Below are 24872 nucleotides of genomic sequence, written 5' to 3'. Positions count from 1 at the left end.
TACATCCTGCCTTCATTCATAGAGTGTACGCATGAATGTACAAATTGAAAAATCCAGTAACTCTTTGCCAATTGTTTGTGTAAGCAGCTATGTAACTTGCATGCTGCACTTTGCAGTCTTACCCTTAAGGCTACTAGCTTATATTATCAGTTGTACAACTGAATTCTGGAAACCTCTTACGGCTTTTGTTGTACAAATGCTATTTTGTGGAAGACTGGAATCCAATTTTTAAATCTTAGTCTGGTAATATAGTACCAGTATAGTAACTATTTGTGCAAAGTGTTATATATAGTAAATTGAGACACAAATGTCCATTATTTCTATTATCTTTCTGTTTTATGAGTTAATAGAAGATTTCATTTAATGCATTCTATAGCTACATCTACTTTCTCCCTTGATAGAAAGACAGGACAAAATTAGGCTTTTCTTTTAAAAAAGCCAGAATTAAAAAGTATGGAGGAATTTTAAAAGGGGATGCTTTCTTTGTAACAGATTAAAATGTGCAGGTAAAGAATTGCTACAAAATGGAAAAAATTCAATAAGCCCTAAAAACAACTAGTCTGTCAAAATCCAGAAACCTTGTTCCTCAAAAATGACAGTGTCCTTAATCCTTAATTTACCTATAGATTTCATAAGGCACAGACACAGAGGACTCTCCGTAATATTACAAGGGTAATGAAAAATGTTCCTTCCGGTGTCATTAAAATAAAGAACACAACTCACAATAAATGTGTGGAAGTTAACTAGGAAAGAATTTCCAAATGGTTCAGAAACTCTGACAGAGCCCCCAAACATTAGCAAATAAGTGACATATTCCAACTATAAAATATTTTCACACTATATCTATGCACTATATCTCACAAATAATTATTGAATACAACAAATGAAATTTCTAGGCTAAGCTGTTTTGGGAGATATTTAATTAAAGAAGTTAGAATTTTCAAAACATGGACACCCGTTTAGTTTTCTGCCTCTAGGAATACTGTTTCCCTCACCCCATAATAAGAAGTGATGAAGAATAAAACTTACTATTGTACACAATGGGCAAAATTCAGCTCTGGTGTAATTAGGTCCAACTCCATTGAAGCCAGAGGGTTTGTGCCAAATTCAGTCCAATTGTAACTTACAGCATCATTTTGGTTTTAACTTTTCCTTCTTTCCCTGTATATCATCACTATTGTTTTCACATTACACAATAAGGACATTTGTTTTTCCATTCCAATTTTATTCCATTATGCACTGAGCACCCGATCAGAGACAGAGGAATTGACAAAGCACAATTGAAAGTGGAGAACCTAAGAAATACATGGCTGGAAAGGAAAAGGCACAAAAAGAATTTCCTGTGAGGCCAAGTCTTTGCATTAATCAGGGCAAGAGCAAATCACATTCTATGTCTGGAGGCAAGAGGCACATACCTGGGCCATGATCTTTTATCATCCCTCCATCTATTTTCCAGTGTAAAACACAGTTTTAAAAGTGTTGTAAAAAAATAAAGCACATCACTACTCATTTAAAAAGTAGAGAGAAAAAACAATACCAACATACTGAAACAGCAAAATTGATGCCTTCACTGTAGAAGCTCTGATTTATATGACACTCAGTGTACTTAAGGCAACTTCATGTGCGGAGACTATCATACCTCTAAGGAGAGGAGGTGCGCAGTTTCCAACTTGCTTAACTAAAACCAAGCCTAGCAGACACAAAAATACGAAGGTCTTCCAGCTGGAGCGGAAGAACTTAAATAAAATGACAAATTTCACAATGAAACAGACGTTAATACATACTGCATATCGGGAGAAACAAACATTGTTAACGGAGGGGAAACAGTGGAGCCATGCCCAGGTCCTCAGACTAGAACTGTACACACCTACGCTCTGATTTAGATTTAGAACGGATTTCTGGGAGGTAATCTATTTTTAAAGATTAAAATATATGAATGGCTCTTAATACCTATGTATAGAACTTAAACAGCCCTTATTTGCAATGGTTTTAAAAGATGGGATTGAATGTAAGAAAGATGAAACCAACGGTTACTGAATTATAGGACAGTGGTGTGACGAAGACCTGATATCAGCACAATATAGGAATTTTGTTTATTTTCAGAGGGCCTTAAATCATTTAACTCATACTGAGTTTGGAATGCCACAGGTGGTTGGTGTCCCCCAAATCTTCAAGGCTTGCCTGGGGATTTAGCTTTCCAATTTATTACCATCAACGGAAGTTACACAGCCAAAACCCCAATGAAATCTCTGAAAACAAAGCAAATTAAAGCTCAGGACCCACAATAAATGTCTTTACAGAAGAAAATCCACCTAACAATGTGTACAATCAGGTGGTGATCATTTTTATCTTTGGTTAAGTGGATACCACCCCTATGCTCCTATTTGTTTTATATAAATGACTAGAAAGTGCTTTGAGTGTTACTCAGAAATGTAAGAAAAATCACATGCTGGTCACACTTTTTATGAACTATACAGTATGTGTATCTCATTTTGAGAGACTTGGTTTCCTCATCCTGCACTTAACTACTAAATATTTATAAGTCCCAGACATTAGCTTAAGTAGACTATGAAAAAAAGACAGAGTGGCATATATCATCTTTTCCAGTCCCATTAGTTATACTTTGTAATGAAAACATGTGGCAAGCCTAATGTGAAACAGCAGACAAAGGATTAGCAAACAAGACCTAGCTCAATCCTCTCCAATGAAGTCTAATTTACTAAATTATTTCCAAGTCTCTCCATATTAAAAGCCACCGTCGGGTATTTCCTTCCTTTTTAATTGCATTCTGCATATCCTTTCCACTTTAGGCCAAATTAGAATCACTAATGCACCTCTATCTTTTCTTCAATATATAAACAATTAAAAGTTAAGACATTTGTGACAGAGAACCCCTTTGGACTAATCAACATCACTCCTAGATTAGCCACAGGGCTTGCTACAGAGGGCTACTTTGTGGAACCTCTGGCCCCTGCGGGCCAAGAGACAGGAGACTGAGGTCAAGTCTACACTACAAACTTACTTTGGTATGACTACGTCACTCAGGGGGGTGAAAAATCCCCCCAGTGTAGACGGAAGGGCTTTTCCCATCACCATAAATACAGCCTCTCGCACAGATGGATTAACTGCACCGACGGGAGAAGCTCTCCCATAGGCATAGCAGCATTTTCATCCAAGCACTGCAGTTGCGCTGCTGCAGCATTTTAAGTGTAGACCTTCCCTCTACCAAGTAATCAAACCTGAGTTGATGTAAGTATCTGGGCCAATAAGAGATCCCCAAACCTTTTAACGTTCATGAGACCCTTCACGGATAAGAACACATTGTTTGACTGGCCTGAAGTCGGCCCAATAAGCTCTTGCTTTAACTGATACTATTAACGGCAATAATTCAGGCACGTGAGACTTCCAAATACCTTGAAAGTAGGACTGTGCTTTGGTGAACTAATTCTGAGTACAGCCCCATGACCACATTACTCATCTAGGGTTTTTCATCCCAGTCAGACCAGAGCTGAAGAGATGTGGGAAGTCAATGCTTAGAAAACCCCAGGAGCCTGTCACTGTCTAGTGGTGCTGCAAGAGCTCTGTAGTAACTAATAACATGAAATAAAGCAGATGAGTTAATCTGGTTATGTATTTACACAAATCAAACTGTTAGTGTTTCGATTTTTACTTTTTAGATTTTTTTTTATTTTATTTTATCAGTGTCAATGGTTGGGGGGAAAAAAACATTTCTACAACAATTATTTACTAACTAGCCCCAGGCTCCCAAGATACTGCTGACAACAGCCACGTTGCAACTAAATTCAAAGCTAAACATAGTGTTAAAACAGTAACAGACAAACATGTGGAGACAAGAAATAGGAGAATCTAAAGTGTGTGCTTCGCCCTGGTCTCACCTGCAGGGGTGAATAATGATCAGGACTTAGGAAACCTTCAGAGGATGATCATGTCCCAAACTGAAGAGAAAAAGAGATGAAGACTGTGGGAGACAGCCCAAGCATGCTTTTTCCACGAAGGTAGTCCTTGAATAAAAGCCTTTTTTATTTCATGTGTAGAGATTTGAAGTAAACATGAGATGTTTAACCAAAAGGTATTATTCAGAAGAAATACTGAGTTAAAGATTACAACTCGAACTTTACAGTATTATTTTTTATATCCTGGATACATGTTTAGTGTTTTTGAAAGACGCTAATGAGCAGCCTGGAAACTGAAAGTTAACAAGACAGTTAGAGCACGGACAGCAGCATGAACCCCAGCAATCTTTCTCATCCCTCAGAGTAACTGTCCATAAGGGGTGATAATTTAATCTACAATCATTCAATTTATGGCTTCTCTGCTGAGATTATCGCAAGGTTGCCAATTTGTACCAAGTAGAGACCAAAACACTTATTTTACACAGATCACAAGTTCCCAAACTTTATTGGCTCATGGACCACCACCTTAAAAAAAAAATAAGTTGTGACGTATATGGATTCAACGTAAAATCACATCCCACCAGTGGCAAACATATCACAATTTGGGAATCCCTGACACAGACAGGCAATGGTCCTTATTAATCTTCTTTGACAATCTCCAAAAGTCTGATATTTTGTAATGAGTTTCACGTAGCTTATCTTCCACCACAGTCGCAAAAGATTGCTATGCTATGCAGAAGACCAAGATTCTCAAGTTATGCTCTATTACATTTTGTGATATGCCCATTCTCCTGCTTTCCAGGCTGGCAATGATCGGTAGGATTATGCAGACAACAAGCATGATCCAAGGGCAACAAACTGGCCACGCCACTTTTCATTCCTGCCCTTTTGTGAAGCAAAAATAGGACCAGCTTCAAGAACACAGACAGGGACAGAAGGGAAAAATATTTGAGGAGGAAGAGAGGAACAGCACCAAAGTGAGGAACAGAAGATAAGAGCAAAAAGTAATGAACAATGTCAGTGTGCAACAAAAACTGAGAAAGCAAAACAGGGGCAGAAAAGAAGGGTTCAGACAAAGCTTTCTATTGCCCACTGGGCTGGCAGGGAATTATGTACCAAGGGTAGAAATCATGCGCTTGGTCTGAGAAATACCTTCATGACAGATAAGCATGAATTATGGGATGTTTTTTATTTTAAGCTGAACACAAAAATTCTGCAGCTGTGAGGTACTGGTGACAGAAACTAGCAGAATTTCCCAGAGTGGTATTCTATACAGAAGTCTGATTGTTACAGAACATTAGTTGCCGCAGGCCGAAGGAAAACTGGATGAGCCAACTTCAATGCCTCCACTTCTCATTCAGCCTTGAAAGGCTACAAGAGACTATTTAAAACTGTAGGAAGAAAGGATGTGGGCTATGAAATAATAACTTATAAACACTGGAAATTTTCAGACTACCCTGACAAGACTGAAAGGATATCAAACTGCATGAGCAAGCTTACAGCTAACAAAAATCATTCCCCTGCCACCATAATCGTCAAGAAATGTGTTTTCTCAATACTAGTCCTACCCAATAGTAAAAAATACCATACGCACCATCCTGTCACATACTCCATCCTTGTTCTTTTGAAATGTCTAAAAGAGAATATGATCTTGTAACTAAAATGCAGGACAGGGAACCAGGAAACCTGAACTCTACTTCCAGTGAGGCCAGACAGCTGACTTTGAGGAGCACTTTATCTTTGTTTTCTTATTCGTAAAATAGGGATACTTCCCTACCTCATAAATGTATTGAAACCTAATTCATGAACGTATGTACAGTGCTCTGAGATCCTCAGACCGAAGACACAATAAACATAAAACATTTTTACTTCTAAAGAAAAGGCAGGGCTAATCCATGTGGCTGAGTCTCATTTCTTTGCTGACAGTAACTCCCTCTGTTGAGGGAGGGATTGGATCAAAACGAATTGGCTCTTTTTTGCCTCACTGGGACTGCACATTAACGGTAGTAAGTAACAAAGCTCCTCTCTGTCTCTCTCATCTGGATTTCAGAGGACTGGATAGAATAAAAGAAAAAGGAAGAAAAATTATACCTTAGTTCAATGGAAACAAGTGATAACCATGATAGAGGAACTACATTCAGGAATGGGAACCAAGGAGTGACTGAAATCAAAAAGGGCTGGAGAGCACCCACAGCACCCTTAATTCCTTCCCAGATCCAAGCATTGCAAAATGGGGGCAAAGAACAGGAAGGGGATAGACATGTTTCTGCAAGCCCAAGGGATGAGTATCACCACAACACTGCTGCTGAAGAGATCAGTAGGCAGGTGGAAGTGTGCAAGCTGTGAAGGAGATTTTCAGAGGGAGCCTGAACACATCTGGTGGTGATGTTCTGGGGACTGCAACACTCACTTGCTAAGAAAAGCCCCTTGGCAGGGGACCAGAAAAACATCACTGGATTTTTATTTTTAAGATTAGTCAGTTAAAAAATTCAAGTTGACAGTATCCCTTTAAACTACACATGAACTATGGTTCATAAGTGTGAATTATTCTAGAGGTTCCTGCTATTATTCAATCCTATGGTTTACCCCTTTTTTCACTTTACTCTTAGATCTTTTGTTGCTTGACTACAAAGAGTAATTCAACTAGATGTGTAAGAGACCTGGGAAAGGCATTTTGCAAGGACAACAAATTTATGGTTTTTTATTCAGTGTGCCACACCCTTTTCCAAACCCATTACAGAATATATATTGCAGCAGCAGGCCAGTGTATTTGGGGATATATCATTAAAGAGGAAGGCCAAGAGGAAGGGATTGTCATTCTTTGATGATGCTTTTTCTGGAAACAGAATCTACACAACCAGCTGCTACAAGCTGGGCTATTATTATGTTGACATCGTATGTAGAAATATAGCTATTTTGTAAATGTAAAAATTATTGCAAGAAGCAGACAGTAGGGCTGAGTCTATTGCTGTAGCAGCAAGAATGGATTAAGAGAAATACTGTCTGAATCCCAATGTGGAGAAATAAGAATAAGATAGACAGCCTTTTGGTATACTGTGTGAGTACCTCAAATCATAAGCAACATAGATCGAGTCTATGCAGAGTTTAATAAAGGTACAAATTTAGTCCCCACCAATCCTGCGATTCACAATGTATGAATAGACTGCTGTTCCCACAGACCCAGGGACCTGAATGGAACTCCACATGGGCAAACTAAAATGCCTGCACGTTGTACAATGCAGGACTGGGGGTCCAAGTAAGCATTTTTATAATATTATTTACATATATTTTTTAAATTAGGTAAAAAATTACACTTCTGAGCTATGTATCAAATCAACTTTAGCAACAACTACATGCACTTACATATTATATTTATTATAAATATGTAACATAAAGGTGCTTTCTCCAAACAGTACCTGAACATGCAGATTAAATTTAAAAGGCTAAATATGTAACTGTTTAAATATGTTACTCCAGGGCAGCACTCATTTATCATTAGAGGAGGGTTTGAAAGAATAATGTACTGTAGAACTTTTGCATTCTTTGGGATTGTGGGGAGGAGGAATCACTTCTATGTGAGTAAAAAAAAAAAATCTCAACTCTTCTACTATAGTATCTTTTCCTAAACTTATTTTTCTTATTACCAAGTTTTTTCAGGAATGACAGAAAATCCCATAAACGAGGTCTATGTGCAACAATAAATAAAAGGGTGAGAAAATACATCATGCATATGAGAAGAATGACGATTTTATCACCAGTCATTTTCTCAAGTGAATATATTTATATAAAGGCATAATTCATGTAGTTTGAAAAATAATTGAACTTTATGTCTAAGAAACAATTAGTTTGATAGGTGCTACATTCAAAACGTTACCGAATATTTTTAAACCCTTGATATTTAAACAAGCTATTTTTAAGGCATCTGAACTGTTCTAAACTCAACCCATATTGTTGTATATTCTAACAGAACTTCCTCCATTCATGTGCCACAACTTTTACTTTGCCCTAAAGCTAGGAGAAGTGGTGAGGCAGTTCACGGATGAGACTGAGGTCTTGGAAACCTATCAAATTGTACTTATAAATCCTAAATAAAAGTGATTCCCATATTATTGATAACATTTTACTTTAATTATTTTGATTCTAATGAATGGTATAGTAACTGGCATAATGAAGTAATTTTTATGTAGGTTATATAAAATTTTAAACATGCATCTTTATTTGTACACGAGCTCCATTATGACCTCTCAGCCTCCTTTGTCCATAGAGTCACTACTTTCTCTGTATCACTGAAAGTAATCAAAATTTGTGACTGGAAGATAAAGGCTATAACAGCTGAACCATCATCTATTCTGTGTTTGGGTCATGAAGTTTCAATTTATAAACTAAAAACTTTCAATAACTTTTTTTTCAGTCAACACACTAAAAATTCATTCTTTATTCACAAAAACAGTATTTGCTCACACAAAGTGTTGTCATCTCTCTAGGTAATTTGTTCACGCAGCTATAGCCCTAATTTACAAACGCATTCTTTACCTTCTATTATACCATATTCTCATAAAAATAGTCATGTCATCTAAAAGTGATTATCTGCATGAATCTAACAACCTTTACTGCAACAAGAATTTAAAATATCCAGCTAATAAGATAATAATGTGCTATTCCTCTGAATTCTGTCTGGGTTTTTTGATACTTCACTTACCTAAGTTGTTATGATGACACATATATCCAGTGCCAGAAAGAAAAAGTTCACTGTACTATACTTCTCTTCACTAACATTTCTTACACACCCTTCATACTTTTTGTACATTCTGCTTCAAAACCCTAGGGCTGAGTTTAAAAAAAAATAAGGCATTAATTGTGCAGATCCATCAGTAACTGCTTCTCCTGCAATAAAGTTTGTTGGCCTATTTTGTTACAGATAAATAGGCTGCTCCTAGCTCTCAGTTTTACCTAATACAATATTGTAGATATCTTTCTCAAGAGAAATCAATAGTTCACAAATCAAAAATGGCCAACAGGCCAAAATAGTTTTGGATCATTTGATATCAGCTTCTAGGCAACCGCTTCTTGGACATGCTACTTTGAGCACACAAGAGCACACACAGCAACTATGTGAAAGAAAGCAGAAGCTCTTTGCGTGGTTTCCCTCTCTCCCAAGACCGTGCAAAGCTTGCATGAAAATGCATTAGAGGCTCCACTAAGACAAGCACAGCAGGAACCAGAAAGCAGTAGTCCAACATAGCAAGTTTCCCCCCTGAAAGGGGAACAAAGTCTCAAGCAGAAAGGCTGCCATAGTTAAAGCTTTACTATAAACTTTACTCTCACACAATCTCTTGGGTCTTGTCTACAGTATAAAACTGTATGTTTTAACTTGATTACAAATAATCAAGTCAGCTGACAATGTTGACCATGGCTTACCAGTTGGCGTAGACCTGTCAATCACGGTTCACTTATGTTATTCTAAACACAATTTGTCCTGATCTATGTTGAGGAGTAAACCATGGTCATCGGCATGTCAGCTAACTCAATGTTTCATGATTGTGTTCACATTCAATAACATTCTGTAATCTAGGCAGTTTTTAACCTCCGTAGGAGTGCAGTCACAACATCCCTTCTCAGGTCTTGACAAACAGTCTTGCCCCATCTGTATCCATTAAGAATACTGCTGGAAAAATCATTTCCCTAGCCTGTCACCTTCACCACCTACTCCTTTTTTTCTATCCCTCCACTGGCTCCCTTTCTTTATTATAGCATCAAACATAAGCTGCTTGTCTTCACTTTCAAGGTGCCTCACAGCCTACCCTCTACCTACCATCTTTCATTTGTTAGTGAAATGTCGATTCCTGCCTCCAACCAGCACACGATGCCAACCTCCATCACCCACTTAACAAATTTTCAAACGTACATTGTCGTGCTTTCTCCCATGATGTCCTCCATATTTGGGAGGAGCTCCCTGAAAACAGCCACACAACTACCCCATTAACCTCCTTTAATCCCTCCCTAAAACTCTTCTTTGCCATGCATGATGCCTACCAAAAACTTGACATTGATTAGGCCTCTGATATGCTGAGATCACTGCCTATCATGCTGACTAATATTTTCTCATTGTTTCCTTGTACTTCCTCATCTGTCCATCTGTTGTCTCTTGGCTTTACTTAGATTCTAAGACCTTTGGGGGGGCAAGAATCGTCTTTTTGTTCTGTGTTTGGACAGAGCCTAGCACCATTGGGTCCTAGGGCTCTGAGGCACTACTGCAGCACAAATAAAGTGTCACAATGAGCATGAGAGAAGGCGAGACTGACAAAATGCCACACGAGCTAGCTACGCCATCAGAGCAGGGCACTTGGAGGTTAGCAAGCCTGGTCAGACTCCCCAGCATTAAGGACAAAATTTCGCACACACAGTCACAGCCCTGGACCTCAACATCCCCAACGTTTATGTGAAGAGGTTCCTCCTGTCTCACTACAGCAGAGATGTGATTGACACAAACTCACAGATTTCTAGTAGTAAATTAAATTGTTATCACGGGATCTCTCTTAAAGAAGGTAATGATCTAGCCCTATGTGGTTGGCAAATTATTTTAATCTGAAACCATGCGAGTAGTAACCAGCTTGCTACAATGTTCGTTAAACTTTCTTAACCAAAAAGCAAGTTACACTGGGGCGAAGCATCACTTCTGATTTTCAAACGATTTAGAACAGCCTACTTTTAAGGGTTTAAAAATCAGACAACAAGCAGATTCCTGTAGTTCATGGTTAGGGTAGTTATATTTCCAACAACATTTCAACAAAACAAACAAAACAGGAATATAATATGCTGGGATTAAGTTAGGTCAGTCTACAAAATATAGTTACATATGTTAGACTGAAAGGGATTTTAAATATCTGCACTGAGACTAACTTCATTAGAGTTAATTATCATTTTATTTTACAGAGTAGTCTGTTTCTCCAAAGATGGTTCACTATGCCAGTTGGTGTAGCGGACATCTAGAGCAGTGTTTGCCCAAGCTCCCTAGTAAATAACCTGTGATTAGATATCAATCTGCTTACTTCAACAGCATTTATTTTATCGTTGGCTGAGCAAAATGAGGCCTAACATTCCAATCAATGGTATGTCTCTGTTTAACTATCTGTATCACGATAACTTTCAAAGACCACAGCCAATCAATTCCAAAGTTTCAGGAAACATTCTAGCCATCAAAGAACCCTTCTGATTGAATTAAGAAAAACAAAAGAAGTGGTGCGACTTCAACAACAACAATAATAATAATATTTTGGTTTAGTGGCATTATCCTGTAAAATTGCTACAGGTTCAGGGATAGAAACTGCATTCATGCCACCACCTGCCAGCTTAGCCTACGTACGCAATGGAGTGTATGACCCTCTAATCACAATTTTAAATACATGTTTTCAGAATAGGAGTAATAATTTGGTATTTAAGAATACACAATGATCACATTTCCAAGAGATCCCATATGAAAGCTATTTCATATCCAGCTCAAGTGACAATAATTTATTTCAGTTTCTTGTAACAAGTCTGTGTAAACTAAAACTTCAGGTGTTTGTTTTAACTGCTATTTTAACAAAACCTGATGTCTGCACAGAACTTGTATGGGATATTGGAGATTACACCTCTTAAATGAGTGCAGCAGAACCCTGTAACTAAATAATATTTTTGCTAACCAAATCCCATTTATCTGTGATCTTTTCTGTAGTTTTCTGAGAAAACCAGGGAGGTGAGAGAAGACTAGCTCTCCTCCTTCGTCCCCTCTGGCAAAATTTCTCTAGTACTGTATAGATTAAACAAAATAAAATGAACAATAGGAGATTTTGTCTCTGAGCAGAAGTAACATTCTCACTTTCAAGGTTCAATTTTTGCTTTTCTATAAGATGCTTTTTCAGTTAAGTGTAAGAATTTTTGTGCCCCCCCCCCCTTTTTTTTTTCTTCTTACTGACTCAGTAGATGAGGGTCAAACAACTTGTTTATCATATAGCCAGAGAGATGGCTCTCTTCAGATCTTTGTTACTAATTTTTTTAGTGGTACCATGGTGCAGTGTTTGGAACATCCCAGCTCAAGCTGTATGGGTTATCAGCAGTAATGAGGAAAGAACTGAAGGTTGAAACTCAGATTTTTTTTTCCAAGTTAGTACTTTCTGGCTCCAACAATTAGTACTGGCCAATTTCAGTATACCGTATTGTAGGTTATAGTCTCTGGATGGTTTCAGAAAGGCAAAAACATTTTACAAATCATGGAATAGCCCTGACAGCATGCTATTTATGAGATTGCTGGGGGGGTTTTAAACCACTAGTGAATGCACCTAACCAATATCAGAAGTCATATGATCTTCAGAATGAGTCTAGTCTGAATATGAAGTCTAATATCCACTCCTAATGGAAATGGCACCTTTCCTATCACATCTCCCCAGTAATATTTTTATTACTTAATATTTTTGGTAGTTTGGTTGTATCCATTGCTGGCAAAGAAGTAGTGCATTAGAAAAATTTAACTCCTGGACAACTTTTAATCAAAAGGTTTAACACACTGAGAACTAGACTAAAACATTGAGCGTACCGCGTAAGTTCAATAAGAGCCAAGAAGAGGATCCTATATTGGGTGCAAACTTAAGTTTGTCAAACAAACTACAATGGGATGGGAAGTTTGTTTTAAGCTTCTTATGCAAGGTTTTAATGAACGAGGGTGTCATTTGGCATCTAAAACGTCACATGGTAGTTGCTAACAAGACATCCCTGAACAGATGATGAGGTTTCCCAGGAATCAATAAAAAATTAGGCTCACGTTTCAGGTGTGTACATTGGTATAAGACTGTCAGTGAGACACACTGTGGGATGATGCCATATGAACAGGCCTGTTAATTCTATGGCCTGTGTATAGTGGAATGACATCCAGCAAAATTGACACCGTATTTTATCATGGACATGCTGCATACAGCACTTTCAAGAAAGAAGGAAAAAAATAAATACTAATCATGGACAAACATTGTTAAACAAACTATGTCAACTGTTTAACTGAGAACAATAGTGTTCTGTTCAACCTGACTACCTGTGAATTTTAGTTTATTAGTATTTACGACAGTATTTATTTAACGTCTAATGCAGTACCAAAAAGCAAAGCTATTGGGCCAGAAGAAATCCAGCCAGATGTAATTTCATAGAACTACTCAATTAATACACTGTATCTTCTCTGTTCTACTCAAATATTTTAAAATATATTGTGTAACAATTGCCATTGAACTGCTCTAGTCTCAAATATGAAAAAGCTGCATTTCTAACACTAACAATATTTTTTTTTTTTAAAGTCACACACTTGGAATCATTTGAATAATTTGATTATCTTTGCTCTGGTTTTTAATCTTAGCATTATTTAGTTGCACAGGCAACCTTAATTCTGGTATTTCCCAACTACTGAGTGCTTGACTTTGCAACCTTTATAGTGTTTTTAAAGAAGGTTTTCAGGTGTCATTCCCTAGGTTTTTAAAATATCAAACTGAAAACACAAATTCTAGCATATGGGATTATCTGGCGACCCAGATGGTTCATCAGATGGGTTAGAACCTTTAGAGAGCAATTATACAACTTCTGTTATTTGTGCTAGTGGAGTAATTGATAGCCAAAGTACCGATCTGAGCCTTAACATCATTTATATCAATGGTTAAAGATTAGAGGTCTCAAAACAGAGCTTCGAGTAACTAATGGTTGTGCTTGCCTTCCCCACTTCCCAAGCCATCCAAGACAAGGGATATCTTCTTTAAAATATGGGTTTAACTGGGCCCTGGTTTTGTTTGAAGAATCTAATCAAGGTATTCAGTTCACAGAGATGTGAAGTGTATTACCTAAAGTATATTGCTTGACTGACAATTATTAGGCATATTTGGACATTTTAATGCTACATAGTTTTGAGATGTCACGGTCTCAGCATTTGTGATGTCAAGTTAACCAACATAATCCTGGCTCTTGCATTCATCTTGGTTCATTGATTGAAATCTGAGACTTGCTGTCAGGTGAGGGGCAAGTTAAAATAAGATAACCATGACGTTGTTTCTGCCAGTGAGCAAAGATTTAAAAAACAGAAAGCAACCAGCAGACATTATTTGAAAACAAAATCCACTGCCATCTGTGATCACGTGTCTCATCACTAGAGCACCACAACAGTTTAATCCCCAATACTGCGCTGTAAAGGGAGATGAGAGGCCTAGTCTCAGAGTGCAATTTTAGGAATATTATTCCAATCCAATAACTCATAGGACAAGATACATTTTTGTTCCTATCCAATCACTTTATAGGCTATTAATAGCCCAAGCGTCCTGACCATATATATTTGGAAGTTAAGATTAGAGAGATATTTCAAATGAAGAGTAAGTCATACAAAAACTTTTTTTTTTAATTTAATGTGTGCTAGCATGTACGCAGCTATTTCCTCTTTAACATTTAACAATTTGCATACGAAATGTCCAACTACATCATAAAATTGAATAAAATAGTCTGTGCTTTCATCATCAGTTTCAGAAAAATCTGTCATACTTTACAGGGTTAATAAACCTTTTGCATTAAATATTTCCCATATATGTATTACGACACAGACAGACGAACGCATAGGTCCTCTAGTTGGAGGGTAAGGAGAGCTAATAATTGATGACATCAAGAAGGCTGGGTTGTTTAATGACCATTTTGCTTCAGTCTTCACAGAAAATGTTAATGCTTACCAGATCATCAACACAATATTAACAACAAGGGGGAAGGAACGCAAGCCAAAATAGAGAAAGAACAGAACAGGTTAAAGAACATTTAGGTAAATTAGATGAATTCACATTGGCAGGGCCTGATAAAACTCCTCTTAAGGTACTTAGGAACTGGCTGAAGCAATCTCAGAACCGTTAGCAATGATCTTCAAGAACTCATGGAGGACAAGAGAATAGCACCCTTTGTTAAAAAGGGGAACAGAGAACCTGGGAAATTTTAGACCAGTCAACGTAATTTTGATACCTGGAAACATACTGGAAATCACCCTAATTTACTTCTTGGACTTAGTTACTGACCTAGTGGATAGACAAGAAATAGTAGATGTGATATAACTTGATTTACGCTTTTGACAGTTCGACATGACATTCTCATAAGCCAGCTAGGGAAATGCGATCTAAATGAAATTACTATAAAGGGTGTACAACTGATTGAAAGACTGTACTCAGAGTAGTTATCAATGGCTTGCTGTCAAACTGGGAGTGTGGGTCATACAGCAGTCAATCCTGAGTCTGGGACTACTCAATGTTTTCATTAATGACTTGGTAATGGAGTGAAGAGTATGCTTATAAAATTTGCAGAGGACAACAAACTGGGAGGGGGGTTGCAAGCACTTTGGAGGACAGGATAAGAACTCAAAATGACACTGACAAATTAGAGAACTGGGCTGAAATCAACAAAAATTCAATAAAAACAAGTGCAAAGTACAGTAAAAGCTGTTTTATCCAGCATATTGGGGGAACTGGGGGTGCTGATAAGTGAAAAATGCCAGTTAACAAAGAGGGAGGGAATTTGGGTGCAGGAGGGGGTGTGGGGTTGGGGCGCGGGAGGGAGTCTGAGTGCAGAAGGGGGCTCAGAGCAGGGGGTTGGGGGTGTGGGAGAGGGGGTCGGGGTGCTGGATCCGGGGGGGCACTCACCTCGGGCGGTGCTCACCTTGGGCGACTCCCCACAAGTGGCGACCTGTCCCGGCTGCTCCTAGGCAGCGTCGCAGCAGGCGGCTCTGCATGCTACCCCCGCCCAGCCCCAAGAACTGGCTCCACAGTTCCCATTAGCCAGGAACCGTGGTCAATAGGAGCTGCGGGGGCGGCGCCTACGGGCGGAGGCAGCATGCAGAGCTGCCTAGCCGCGCCTCTGCCTAGGATCAGCAAGGACAGGTCGCCGCTTGCGGGGAGCAACGCAGAGCCAGGTAGGGAACCTGCCGGCCCCACGCCAACCGGATTATAAACCGGACTTTCTATGAAGATTTAAAATGCCGGTTTATAGAGCTTTCCAGTTGGTACAGGGCCGGATAACACACCTTTTACTGTACTCCTCTTAGGAAGGAAAAACCAAAAACACAACTATAAAATAAGGAGTAACTGGCTAGGAGATCTGGGGGCTATATTTGAACACAATTCAGATCAACAATGTGATGCCGTTGAAAGAAAAAGGCTAACATTCTGGGGTGTATTAATAGGTCTCTCATATGTAAGTCATGGGTGGTAATTGTTCCAGTCTAGTCGGCACTTGTGAAGACTCAGCTGGAATACTGTGTCCAGTTCTGGGCACCACACGTTGTGGACAAATTAGACAAATGTGGACTAATTGGAGAGTCCAGGGGAGAACAACAAAAGTGATAAAAGGTTTAGAAATCCTGACCTATGAGAAAAGGTTAGAAAGACTGGGCATGCTTAGTCTTGAGAAAAGAAGTCTGTGATAACAGTCTTCCATTATGTTAAGGGCTGTTATAAAGTGGACTTTGATCAATTGTTCTCCGTGTCCACCGAAGGTAGGACAAGAAGTAATGGGCTTAATCTGCAGCAACAAAGATTTAGGTTAGCTATTAGGAAAAACTTTCTAAATATAAGGGTAGTTAAGCTAAGCCTCCATGATTGGAGTTTTTTAAGAACAGGTTGGATAAATACCTGTCAGGGATGGTGTAGGTTTACCTGGTCCTACCTCAGCACAAGGGGCCAAATTTGATGCATGGAGATCCCTTCCACCCCTACATTTCTAGGATTATCTTTTTAAAAAATTAGATTTATGTACTGTGTACAAGGTGAGCAACACTGAAGATAATATAAATATAGGATTAGGAATGACAAGGAGCAAGATCTCAGCTTAAAGTTCTGGCTAATCTTATTCTTTGTTCTTTTCCCTCCAGCATTCAGTATTTTATTAATTTCTCTCTCCAATCACATCAACACTGAAAAATAAAACATTTTTCTGAATATGCATATTAATGCACAAGATGGCAGCGTGGTGTTTTGAGGGGTGTTTTTTTTGGTTTTTTTTTTAATAAACACAATATTTTTATATATGGAGCACATTTTGTTTCTGGCTATTTTCCTGCATTATGTAGGAGTCTTTACAAATATAGTTAAGTAATCCTATTTGATTTACAATGTTTTAAGACACTTAAATTGTCAGTAGAATTCTAGAGTAACAGAACTATGGGTACCTTTAAAAACAAAGAAAGCCCCACCCTGTCATGATAACTCTACAGAGTCCAGCTCCCACCTCAAATCAACATCAGTCTAGGATTTTGACTCTTTCTAAAAGAAGAAGGTATGCCTCTCCATTCCGTTTCCCCAAGCCAATCTCAGGCTGCCAACTGTGGGTGGAGAAGTACCTCACTGTCACTTGACAGCTATTGCTCTGTTTTGATTAAGCAACAACATTGATAGTATCTGACCAGAATTCTGGCTAATTGTCCCCAGCCAGAAAAAGTGAGCTGTAAAGCTGTATTAAAAATGGCATGCTCATCACAATTAGGACGTATGTATACTCACACATACATACATCCTTTAAGGAAAACAGTAAATATATAAATATAGATAGATATAATTACCTCTGCAACTTTTGGAGGCACTCCATCACCAAGCACTTCCCTAATGAAGCACTGCTGGCTCATGTAACATGAGAGTCCACAAGTTCTCTTGAAAGCATCTCTCAGACGCTTTAGTTCTACATCTGTAACTGTATTAAGAAAAAGAAATTATAATCAAGAAAGATGAGCAGGAAAATTTAGCAGCCTTAACTTCGATATCAAGAAGTCCTTTTACAGAAAAATAAAAACTTCTAACACATATCCTCTTGTCTTGCAATAAAAATACCTAGATAAATTAAATGCACAATTTTTTTAATTTATTAGCTCTCATTAGACGTGGAAAAATATTCCAGAAAAAGGAGTGAAAAGTCATGTAGAACAAAAAATTTAACATCAATTGAATATTCTCTGAATACAACAGTATATTGTAATACTTGTTACAAAGATAAACACTGTGATAATAATACATTATCATGCTACAGAAAAATAAGCTGGCATTATATGCAAATCTGGACTGAGTATAAGCCAAACGCATGATCTGTAACTGATAGTTGCCAACATGTAGTAAGAGTTGAACTAGCCAAGTTGTTTCATGTAAGCAGTTTTCATTTACCAAATAGGTCTGCTTTTGTGCTATATAAAAAAAAGTTTCAAATTATCACCTACAGGTTCATATCATAACACAAAAAGCATTAATAGAAAACAGATCTAACTAGATTATGGTTAAAGTTTTGTCAGGAGTGGAAAAATCGTTTAAGTTTTTCCTCCACAGTAACAGCTACAAGCTGATTTCTCTCCTGAAGTGTATTGGCACCTACCTACGACATATGACAAAAGGATTGATGGATCCCCCTTTTACATGCACAAAGGCTTCCTCTTGCCTGAAGAACTGGTCTTTGATTTTAACATTTTACACTTCCAGCATCTTTCTAATGAAGTTCTTCAAGGTCCTAATTCAGCAAGGCACTTAAGCTTGTGCTTGAGTGCCTCGTTTGAATGGAAGTCCAAGTGCTCTGACAAAATGAAGTCTCATCACCCTGTGAGATTCCAGGCTATATCCATTTTATAAAGATGTTGTTAGGCACAGAAAATGTGCCTTGATTAAATCCCAAAGTGGGTCAATATGCAGTGTAGCTATAGCCCTGTCGGTCCCAGGATATGGGAGAGACAAGGCAGGTGAAATAATACCAACAGAGGTTGGTCCAATAAAAGGTATCTCACTCACCTTGTCTCTCTAAAATGGGTTAATGACAGAACTGGGAACAGAGCCATGGAGTTTTGATTCCTGTTGCCTATTGCAACACCACTCTCTCCCTTAAGACAATCTGAGCAGCATAACCCCCATCTCAATCCTGCATTTAAGTGGTGTGTTAACAGACTTTTCCTGCTGACTTAAAGTAAAAAAAAAAAAAAAAAAATGGAATTTAGAAAATGAAGTGCTCTGTTTCTGTCAATAAACAAGTAAAACTGTCCCATACCTAAACTTGATAATTAAAGTATCTAAGATCATTCCCTTGCCAATGCAGGAATCGTTTCTAGCAGATTTTCGAAAGCACATTATAAGCTATTATCAAAACCCCTTGAATCTCTCCTCACCCAAGTATGTGTTCTCCATTTATATCCTAAGAGGAAAGGAATGAAACATTAACTGGAATTCCCATCCCAAGGCTGTGTCAGACTGAGACAGGTTTGTGACCCTGTTCTGCCATTAGAAGACTATATGACCCAGATCACGCATCAGTGACATTGTACTGCAGAATAAAGCCATTTTTCACACTGAAGCCAGAACACAAAGCATGCAGCACTGGATGCAAAACTAACATTACCACTAGGGCATCTTTCATCATCTTCATTAGATTACTCAAACAATCTCCCCTCTTAAAGGTCTACAAATCAGCAAGCTAAAAAATAACAAACATGCCTGAATGGTTATTGAGGTTTGGATAAGGTTTGTGTTAGAAGCATACAGCACACCACAGATTTCATTCCAACCAGCGTCCTTGAAGATTACAACTTGTCCCTTAACTCATTGAAGATTCATTGTCACTGTTTTGTCAAAAATCTTTCGAACCAATTTTGAAACTGGTTCACATTTAAATTAAGGATCTACCTTTATTAATAACTATGTTCACAAGAAATCCCCACTTTGCTTTTATTTTCATATATATTATTGGTTAAAGACAATGGTATTGAAATTTTCATATTTTTTTAAACTAAAAACAGGGTTTTAAAGGTTATGTGAAATGAGATGATAAAGAAAGAAAAGAAGCTATTTTGACAACATTAATGCTGCCATACAGAGATAGTTTTGGCGTAAGGATTTTGCTTGAGCTATTGCCACTGCATATCATACTGATAAAACAAGAACTGACATATAATTAGGTCGTCTACTGGCAACGGCAGTGTTATCTGGAGCATAAAGTAACATTTAAATTTCATACTCCCGTATTAGTTGCTGTCTATATAGTCATTCCCAATTTTTATTTCTTGAGAGAAAGTAGGATTCTATGTAAAGCTTTGCTAAAACACCATGGTCTCGTTAGAAAATTATCTCGGTGAAAATTCTCTCCTCAGCATTTATCTGGGCACAGGAAACAGAGCCCAAGGAATAACCTCCACAGCTGTAGGTTGCCCCCAACCTCTCCTGAAGAGTGGGGGACAGGATACAAGGCTAGAGATTCTGCACACCTGATCCTGTATCTCACCATAGCCTTCAAACATGTAAGGAATTCATGTAGCAAGGCTCCATACGACGCTTGTCTGATTAAGTATTTTTGTAGGAATAAATCAAGATACCTAAATCTTGGACAAAATCTAAGTGTGATGAGAACATTGGATGTCCTAAGAGATTTAAGTTCAGGACCTACATGGCAGCATTCTCTGAAATGCTTCCAGTTCCACATGCAGGGCCAGAAAGACAGGCAGAACTACCAGGTCTAAATGCATAGAAGAGACATTGGTGAGGGGAGGACAAATTTAGGCTTATTAAGAACTGGGGAACCTTCTGGGGAAGGAGAAGCCCACAGAGGAAGCATAAGCTGCACCTTAACCAAAATGGACCCAGACTGTTGGCATGTAAAATTAAAAAGGCTGTAGAGGATTTATTAAACTAAGGACTGGGGGAAAGCTGACAAGTATGGAGGACCACCTCCCTTAGGGATGAATTTACTAAAAGGTGAACTCTATAGCCTAATATACAGAATTGGAAAGTAGTTGTTAAAGTACAGGTAGAAGCTAGTGGTGAGGAACAGCCAAACATAAAAGTCCAATTTAAACATAACTCATGAAAGCAACTAAATACTGACAGTATGTACAAGGGCTTATATATAAATGCCAGAAGTCTACATAAGTCAAATTGTAATGAGGAAAATAGGCAGGAGCACAAACTCTGGCAAGTAAAATGTAAATGTTTAATAAAACAAGACAAGAAAGAATTGGCGAAGCAACTGGCTAAAGAGGCAAAAACTAACAGTAATTTTTTTAATTTTTAAGGATATCAAAGGTAGGAAGCCTGCCAAACAAGCAGTGGGGCCGCTAGATGACGAAGGTATTAAAGGAGCACTCCAAGAAGACAAGGCCATTGCAGAGAAGGTAAATGAATTCTTGCATCAGTCCTCACCACAGAGGAGGTGGGGGCCATGAGAGCTTTTCTTTTTGGGTGACAAATCTGACACACTGTCAAACTGATGTGTGAACAGAAGAGGTTTTACAACAAACTGATAAACTAAACAGAAATACGCCCCAGATGGTATTCACCCAAGGGTTCCAAAAGAACTCAAATATGAAATTGCAGAACTACTAACTGCAGACTGGAAAGTAGCTAATGTAATGCCAGGAGATCCTGGCAATTACAGGCTGGTGAGCCTAACTTCGGCACTGGGCAAAATGGTAGAAACTATAGTAAATACCACAATGATCAGAGACATGGATAAACACTATTTGTTGGGGATGAACATGGATTTTGTAAAGGGACATTATGCCTCACCAACCTATAAGAATTCTCTGAAGGAATCAACAAGCATCACAAAACTGGGGTGACCTGGCAACAAAATGGCAGATGAAATTCAATGCTGATAAATGAGAAGTAATGCACATTGGAAAACATAATCCCAACTATACATATAAAATGATGCGGTCTAAATTAGTAGTTACCACTCAAGAAAGAGACCTTGGAGTCACTGTGGATTGTTCTCTGAAAACATCCACTGAATGAGCAGCAGCAGTCCACTGGGCTAGATGGACCATTGGTCTGACCCAGTATGGCTGTTCATATATGGACAAGGGTGATCCAGTTAATATAGCATACTTGGATTTTCAGAAAGCATTTAACAAGTGCTCCACCAAAGGCTCTTAAGCAAACTAAGTAGTCATGGGATAGAGGGAAGGTGCTTGCATAGATCAGTTACTAGCTGAAAGAGGGGGATAATGGCAAGTTTTCACAATATTCATTAATGATCTGGAAAAGGGGGTGAACAGAAAATTGGCATAGTTTGCAGATGAAACAAAATTATTCAAGATAGTTAAGACCAAAGCAGACTGCAAGGAGTTACAGAACATTAGAACATAAGAATGGCCATACTGGGTCAGACCAAAGGTCCATCTAGCCCAGTATCCTGTCTTCTGACAGTGACCAATGCCAGGTGCCCCAGAGGGAATGAAAAGAGCAGATAATCACCAAGTGATCCATCCCCTGTCGCCCATTTCCAGCTTCTGGCAAACAGAGTTTAGGGACACCATCCCTGCCCAACCTAGCGAATAGCCATTGGTGGACCTATCCTCCATAAATTTATCTACTTCTCACACTGAATGACTGGGCAACAAAATTGCAGATGAACTTTAACATTGATAATGCAAAGTAATGCACATTGGAAAAAATAATTCCAACAATTCATATACAATGAAGGGTTCTAAATTAACTGTTTATCACCCAAGAAACAGATCTTGGAGTCACTGTGGATACTTCTCTGAAAACATCCACTCAATGCACAGAAGTGGTCAAAAAAAAAAAAGCTAACACTATGTTAGGAACTATTAGGAAAAAAGGACAGAAAATAAGACAGAAAATATCATAATCATAGATATTATAGAAATCCATGGTGCACCCATACCTTGAATAGTGTCCAGTTCTAGTTATCCCATATCAAAAAGGATATAGTGGAACGTGAAAGTGTACAGAGAAGGGCAACAAAAATCATCAAGGTTGTGAAACAGCTTCCATATGAGGAGAGACTGAAAAGATTAGGGCTGTTCATCTTAGAAAAGAGGTGACTAAAGGGGGATACGATAGAGGTCCACAAAACCATGAATGCTGATCTGAATACAGTGAAAATAGAAAAAGTGAATAGAGAAGTGTTATTTATCCCTTCACATAATACAAGATCTAGGGGTCAACTGATGAAATTAAAAGACAGAAAGTTTAAAACTAACATAAGGAAGCACTTCTTCACACAATACAGTTAACCCGTGGAACTCGTTTCACTCTATACAAAAACCAGGAGTCACCTGATGACATTAACAGTCACCAGGTTTAATACAAACAAGATGTACTTTTTTCACACAATCCACAGCTAACCTATGGAACTCATTGCCATGGACATTGTAATCGCCGAAAGTATAACTGGGTTCAAAAAAGGACTGAATAAATTCATGAAGGATAGGTCCATCAATGACTATTGCCAAGATAGAAAAGGGACACAACCCCATACTCAGGGAGACCCTAAATCTCCAACTACCAGAAACCAAGAGTGGAAGAAAGGGGTGGATCACCATAACTGCCCTGTTCTGTACACTCCCCCAAAGCTCTGGTATGGGCCACTGTAGAAGACAGGATACTGGGCAAGATGGACCATGGTCTGACCCAGTATGTTTTTTATGAAAAAGTGTTCTACTTTACAGTAAAATAAAAGTATTATTAGGAGACCTTTCAAAAGGGATAAGTGTCTTCCAACATAAAAAGCGAAACTTTCTCCCAGCATTGTATTTTTCCACACTGTTTGGTTCCAAGTCAATTTCTTTTAGTCTCTGTATAAAATTAATCCAATCTGTTGTGATTATACAATGGAGAAAGGCAAAGAAAGTTGTTTAAACAACATAACCTAAACCTTGCATTACCAGATGCTTCAGGGTTTACATAGGTAAGAAGATGTAATATGTACACCCCACTGACTTTAGGACCCAATTAAGGTATTAAACACACCAACTTGATGCATGGTTACTTAATACAATCCCTGTCACTCCCAATGCTTTAATTTAATGCACTAAACTAAATTAAACACCACTTCAGGTTCAGTTTCCTAAAAGAGGTAAAATGCAGAGAGTCAAGAGAATGAATTGACAGCAAAATATACGTAAGTTCTTAGTTCTACTAAAAGCTTTTCAAATTTTTTATTAATTACTGCATCGCTGAATTAGAATACAAACCTTAGCATTGTATGAAGAGACATTGCCAATGATTTGTATTTAAATAAACATCGGCTTCATAAAAACTTCCTGAGGGGTAAATATGGATTACTTATGTTGGGCCCTTCTCAACCACACCAACAGGAGTATACCCTTTTTTTCTGTCTACTGAGCAGAAGCACAGCAACGAAAAGAACTCCCAGTCCACCAGCCTGGTGGATACAAACATTAGAACCTTATCAGTGGTGGTCTATAGTCTAGCCTGAAAGACTATAAGCTTCAGGCCATATTCCAATCCATTAACACTGACAGGAGCATGCACTGATTCAGAGCAGTATTACATAGCCTTCTGATTCAATAAAAAGCAATCTGGTACATTTCCAAAGGTTTAATTTCCTTTCTTCCTTCTCCTTCCCATAATCCCAATATTAGTACAAAAGGTGCAAAATGAGAACTTTAGGCTAACAGCTTTATCTTGCAACTTCTCACTTCCCTTCTATTTTTTTTTTTAAACTGGATCTCAGCCTTTTGCTTCTGAATCCCCTCATTTTCTGTCTTCCCAATGTGTGTCCTTTTCTCTACATATGCCATCAGAAACTACAAACACTCCTACATGGGACTGCAGTTGCATGCCTACAAAGCACATGTCTCCAGCTGTAATGACAACCCCAGCCACTTAGGAAGAGAATAGGATCATGCAATTCCAGTCAGTTTCCAAATGTTAATACTGGTGTTTCTAGTTACTGTAAAAGCACTACAGAACAGAAGCACAAGCACAATCCCGATGAATTATATTTAAGATTTTCCTGCTTGGTTAAGTGAAAAAATGCAGCATATCACGCCCAATTTAAATCTTCAATTACTGTTGTAACAGAAAATTTCATTTACCTGATAAATGTGAATTGGCTGCATATAATATGCTAGAATATAAAGCTACTTTTTACTCATCCAAGTACTTTCCTAGTCATAAATGTATTGGCTGCTCCTTTATAAGA

General features: G+C 38.2%; 1 protein-coding gene across 1 annotated transcript in view; it reads right to left on the bottom strand.

The window, feature by feature from the left end:
- Nucleotides 1–24872, bottom strand: part of USP32 (ubiquitin specific peptidase 32) — a 145732-nt gene that overhangs the window by 96154 nt on the left and 24706 nt on the right. The window contains exon 2 of the mRNA XM_065418187.1: nt 17500–17627. Coding sequence (XP_065274259.1) covers nt 17500–17627 — 128 coding nt within the window. The remainder of the gene's footprint in view (nt 1–17499; nt 17628–24872) is intronic.

The sequence above is a fragment of the Emys orbicularis genome, chromosome 17 (genome assembly GCF_028017835.1).
Source record: "Emys orbicularis isolate rEmyOrb1 chromosome 17, rEmyOrb1.hap1, whole genome shotgun sequence".
NCBI lineage: Eukaryota > Metazoa > Chordata > Testudines > Emydidae > Emys > Emys orbicularis.
This window is presented reverse-complemented; position numbering and strand designations above follow the sequence as displayed.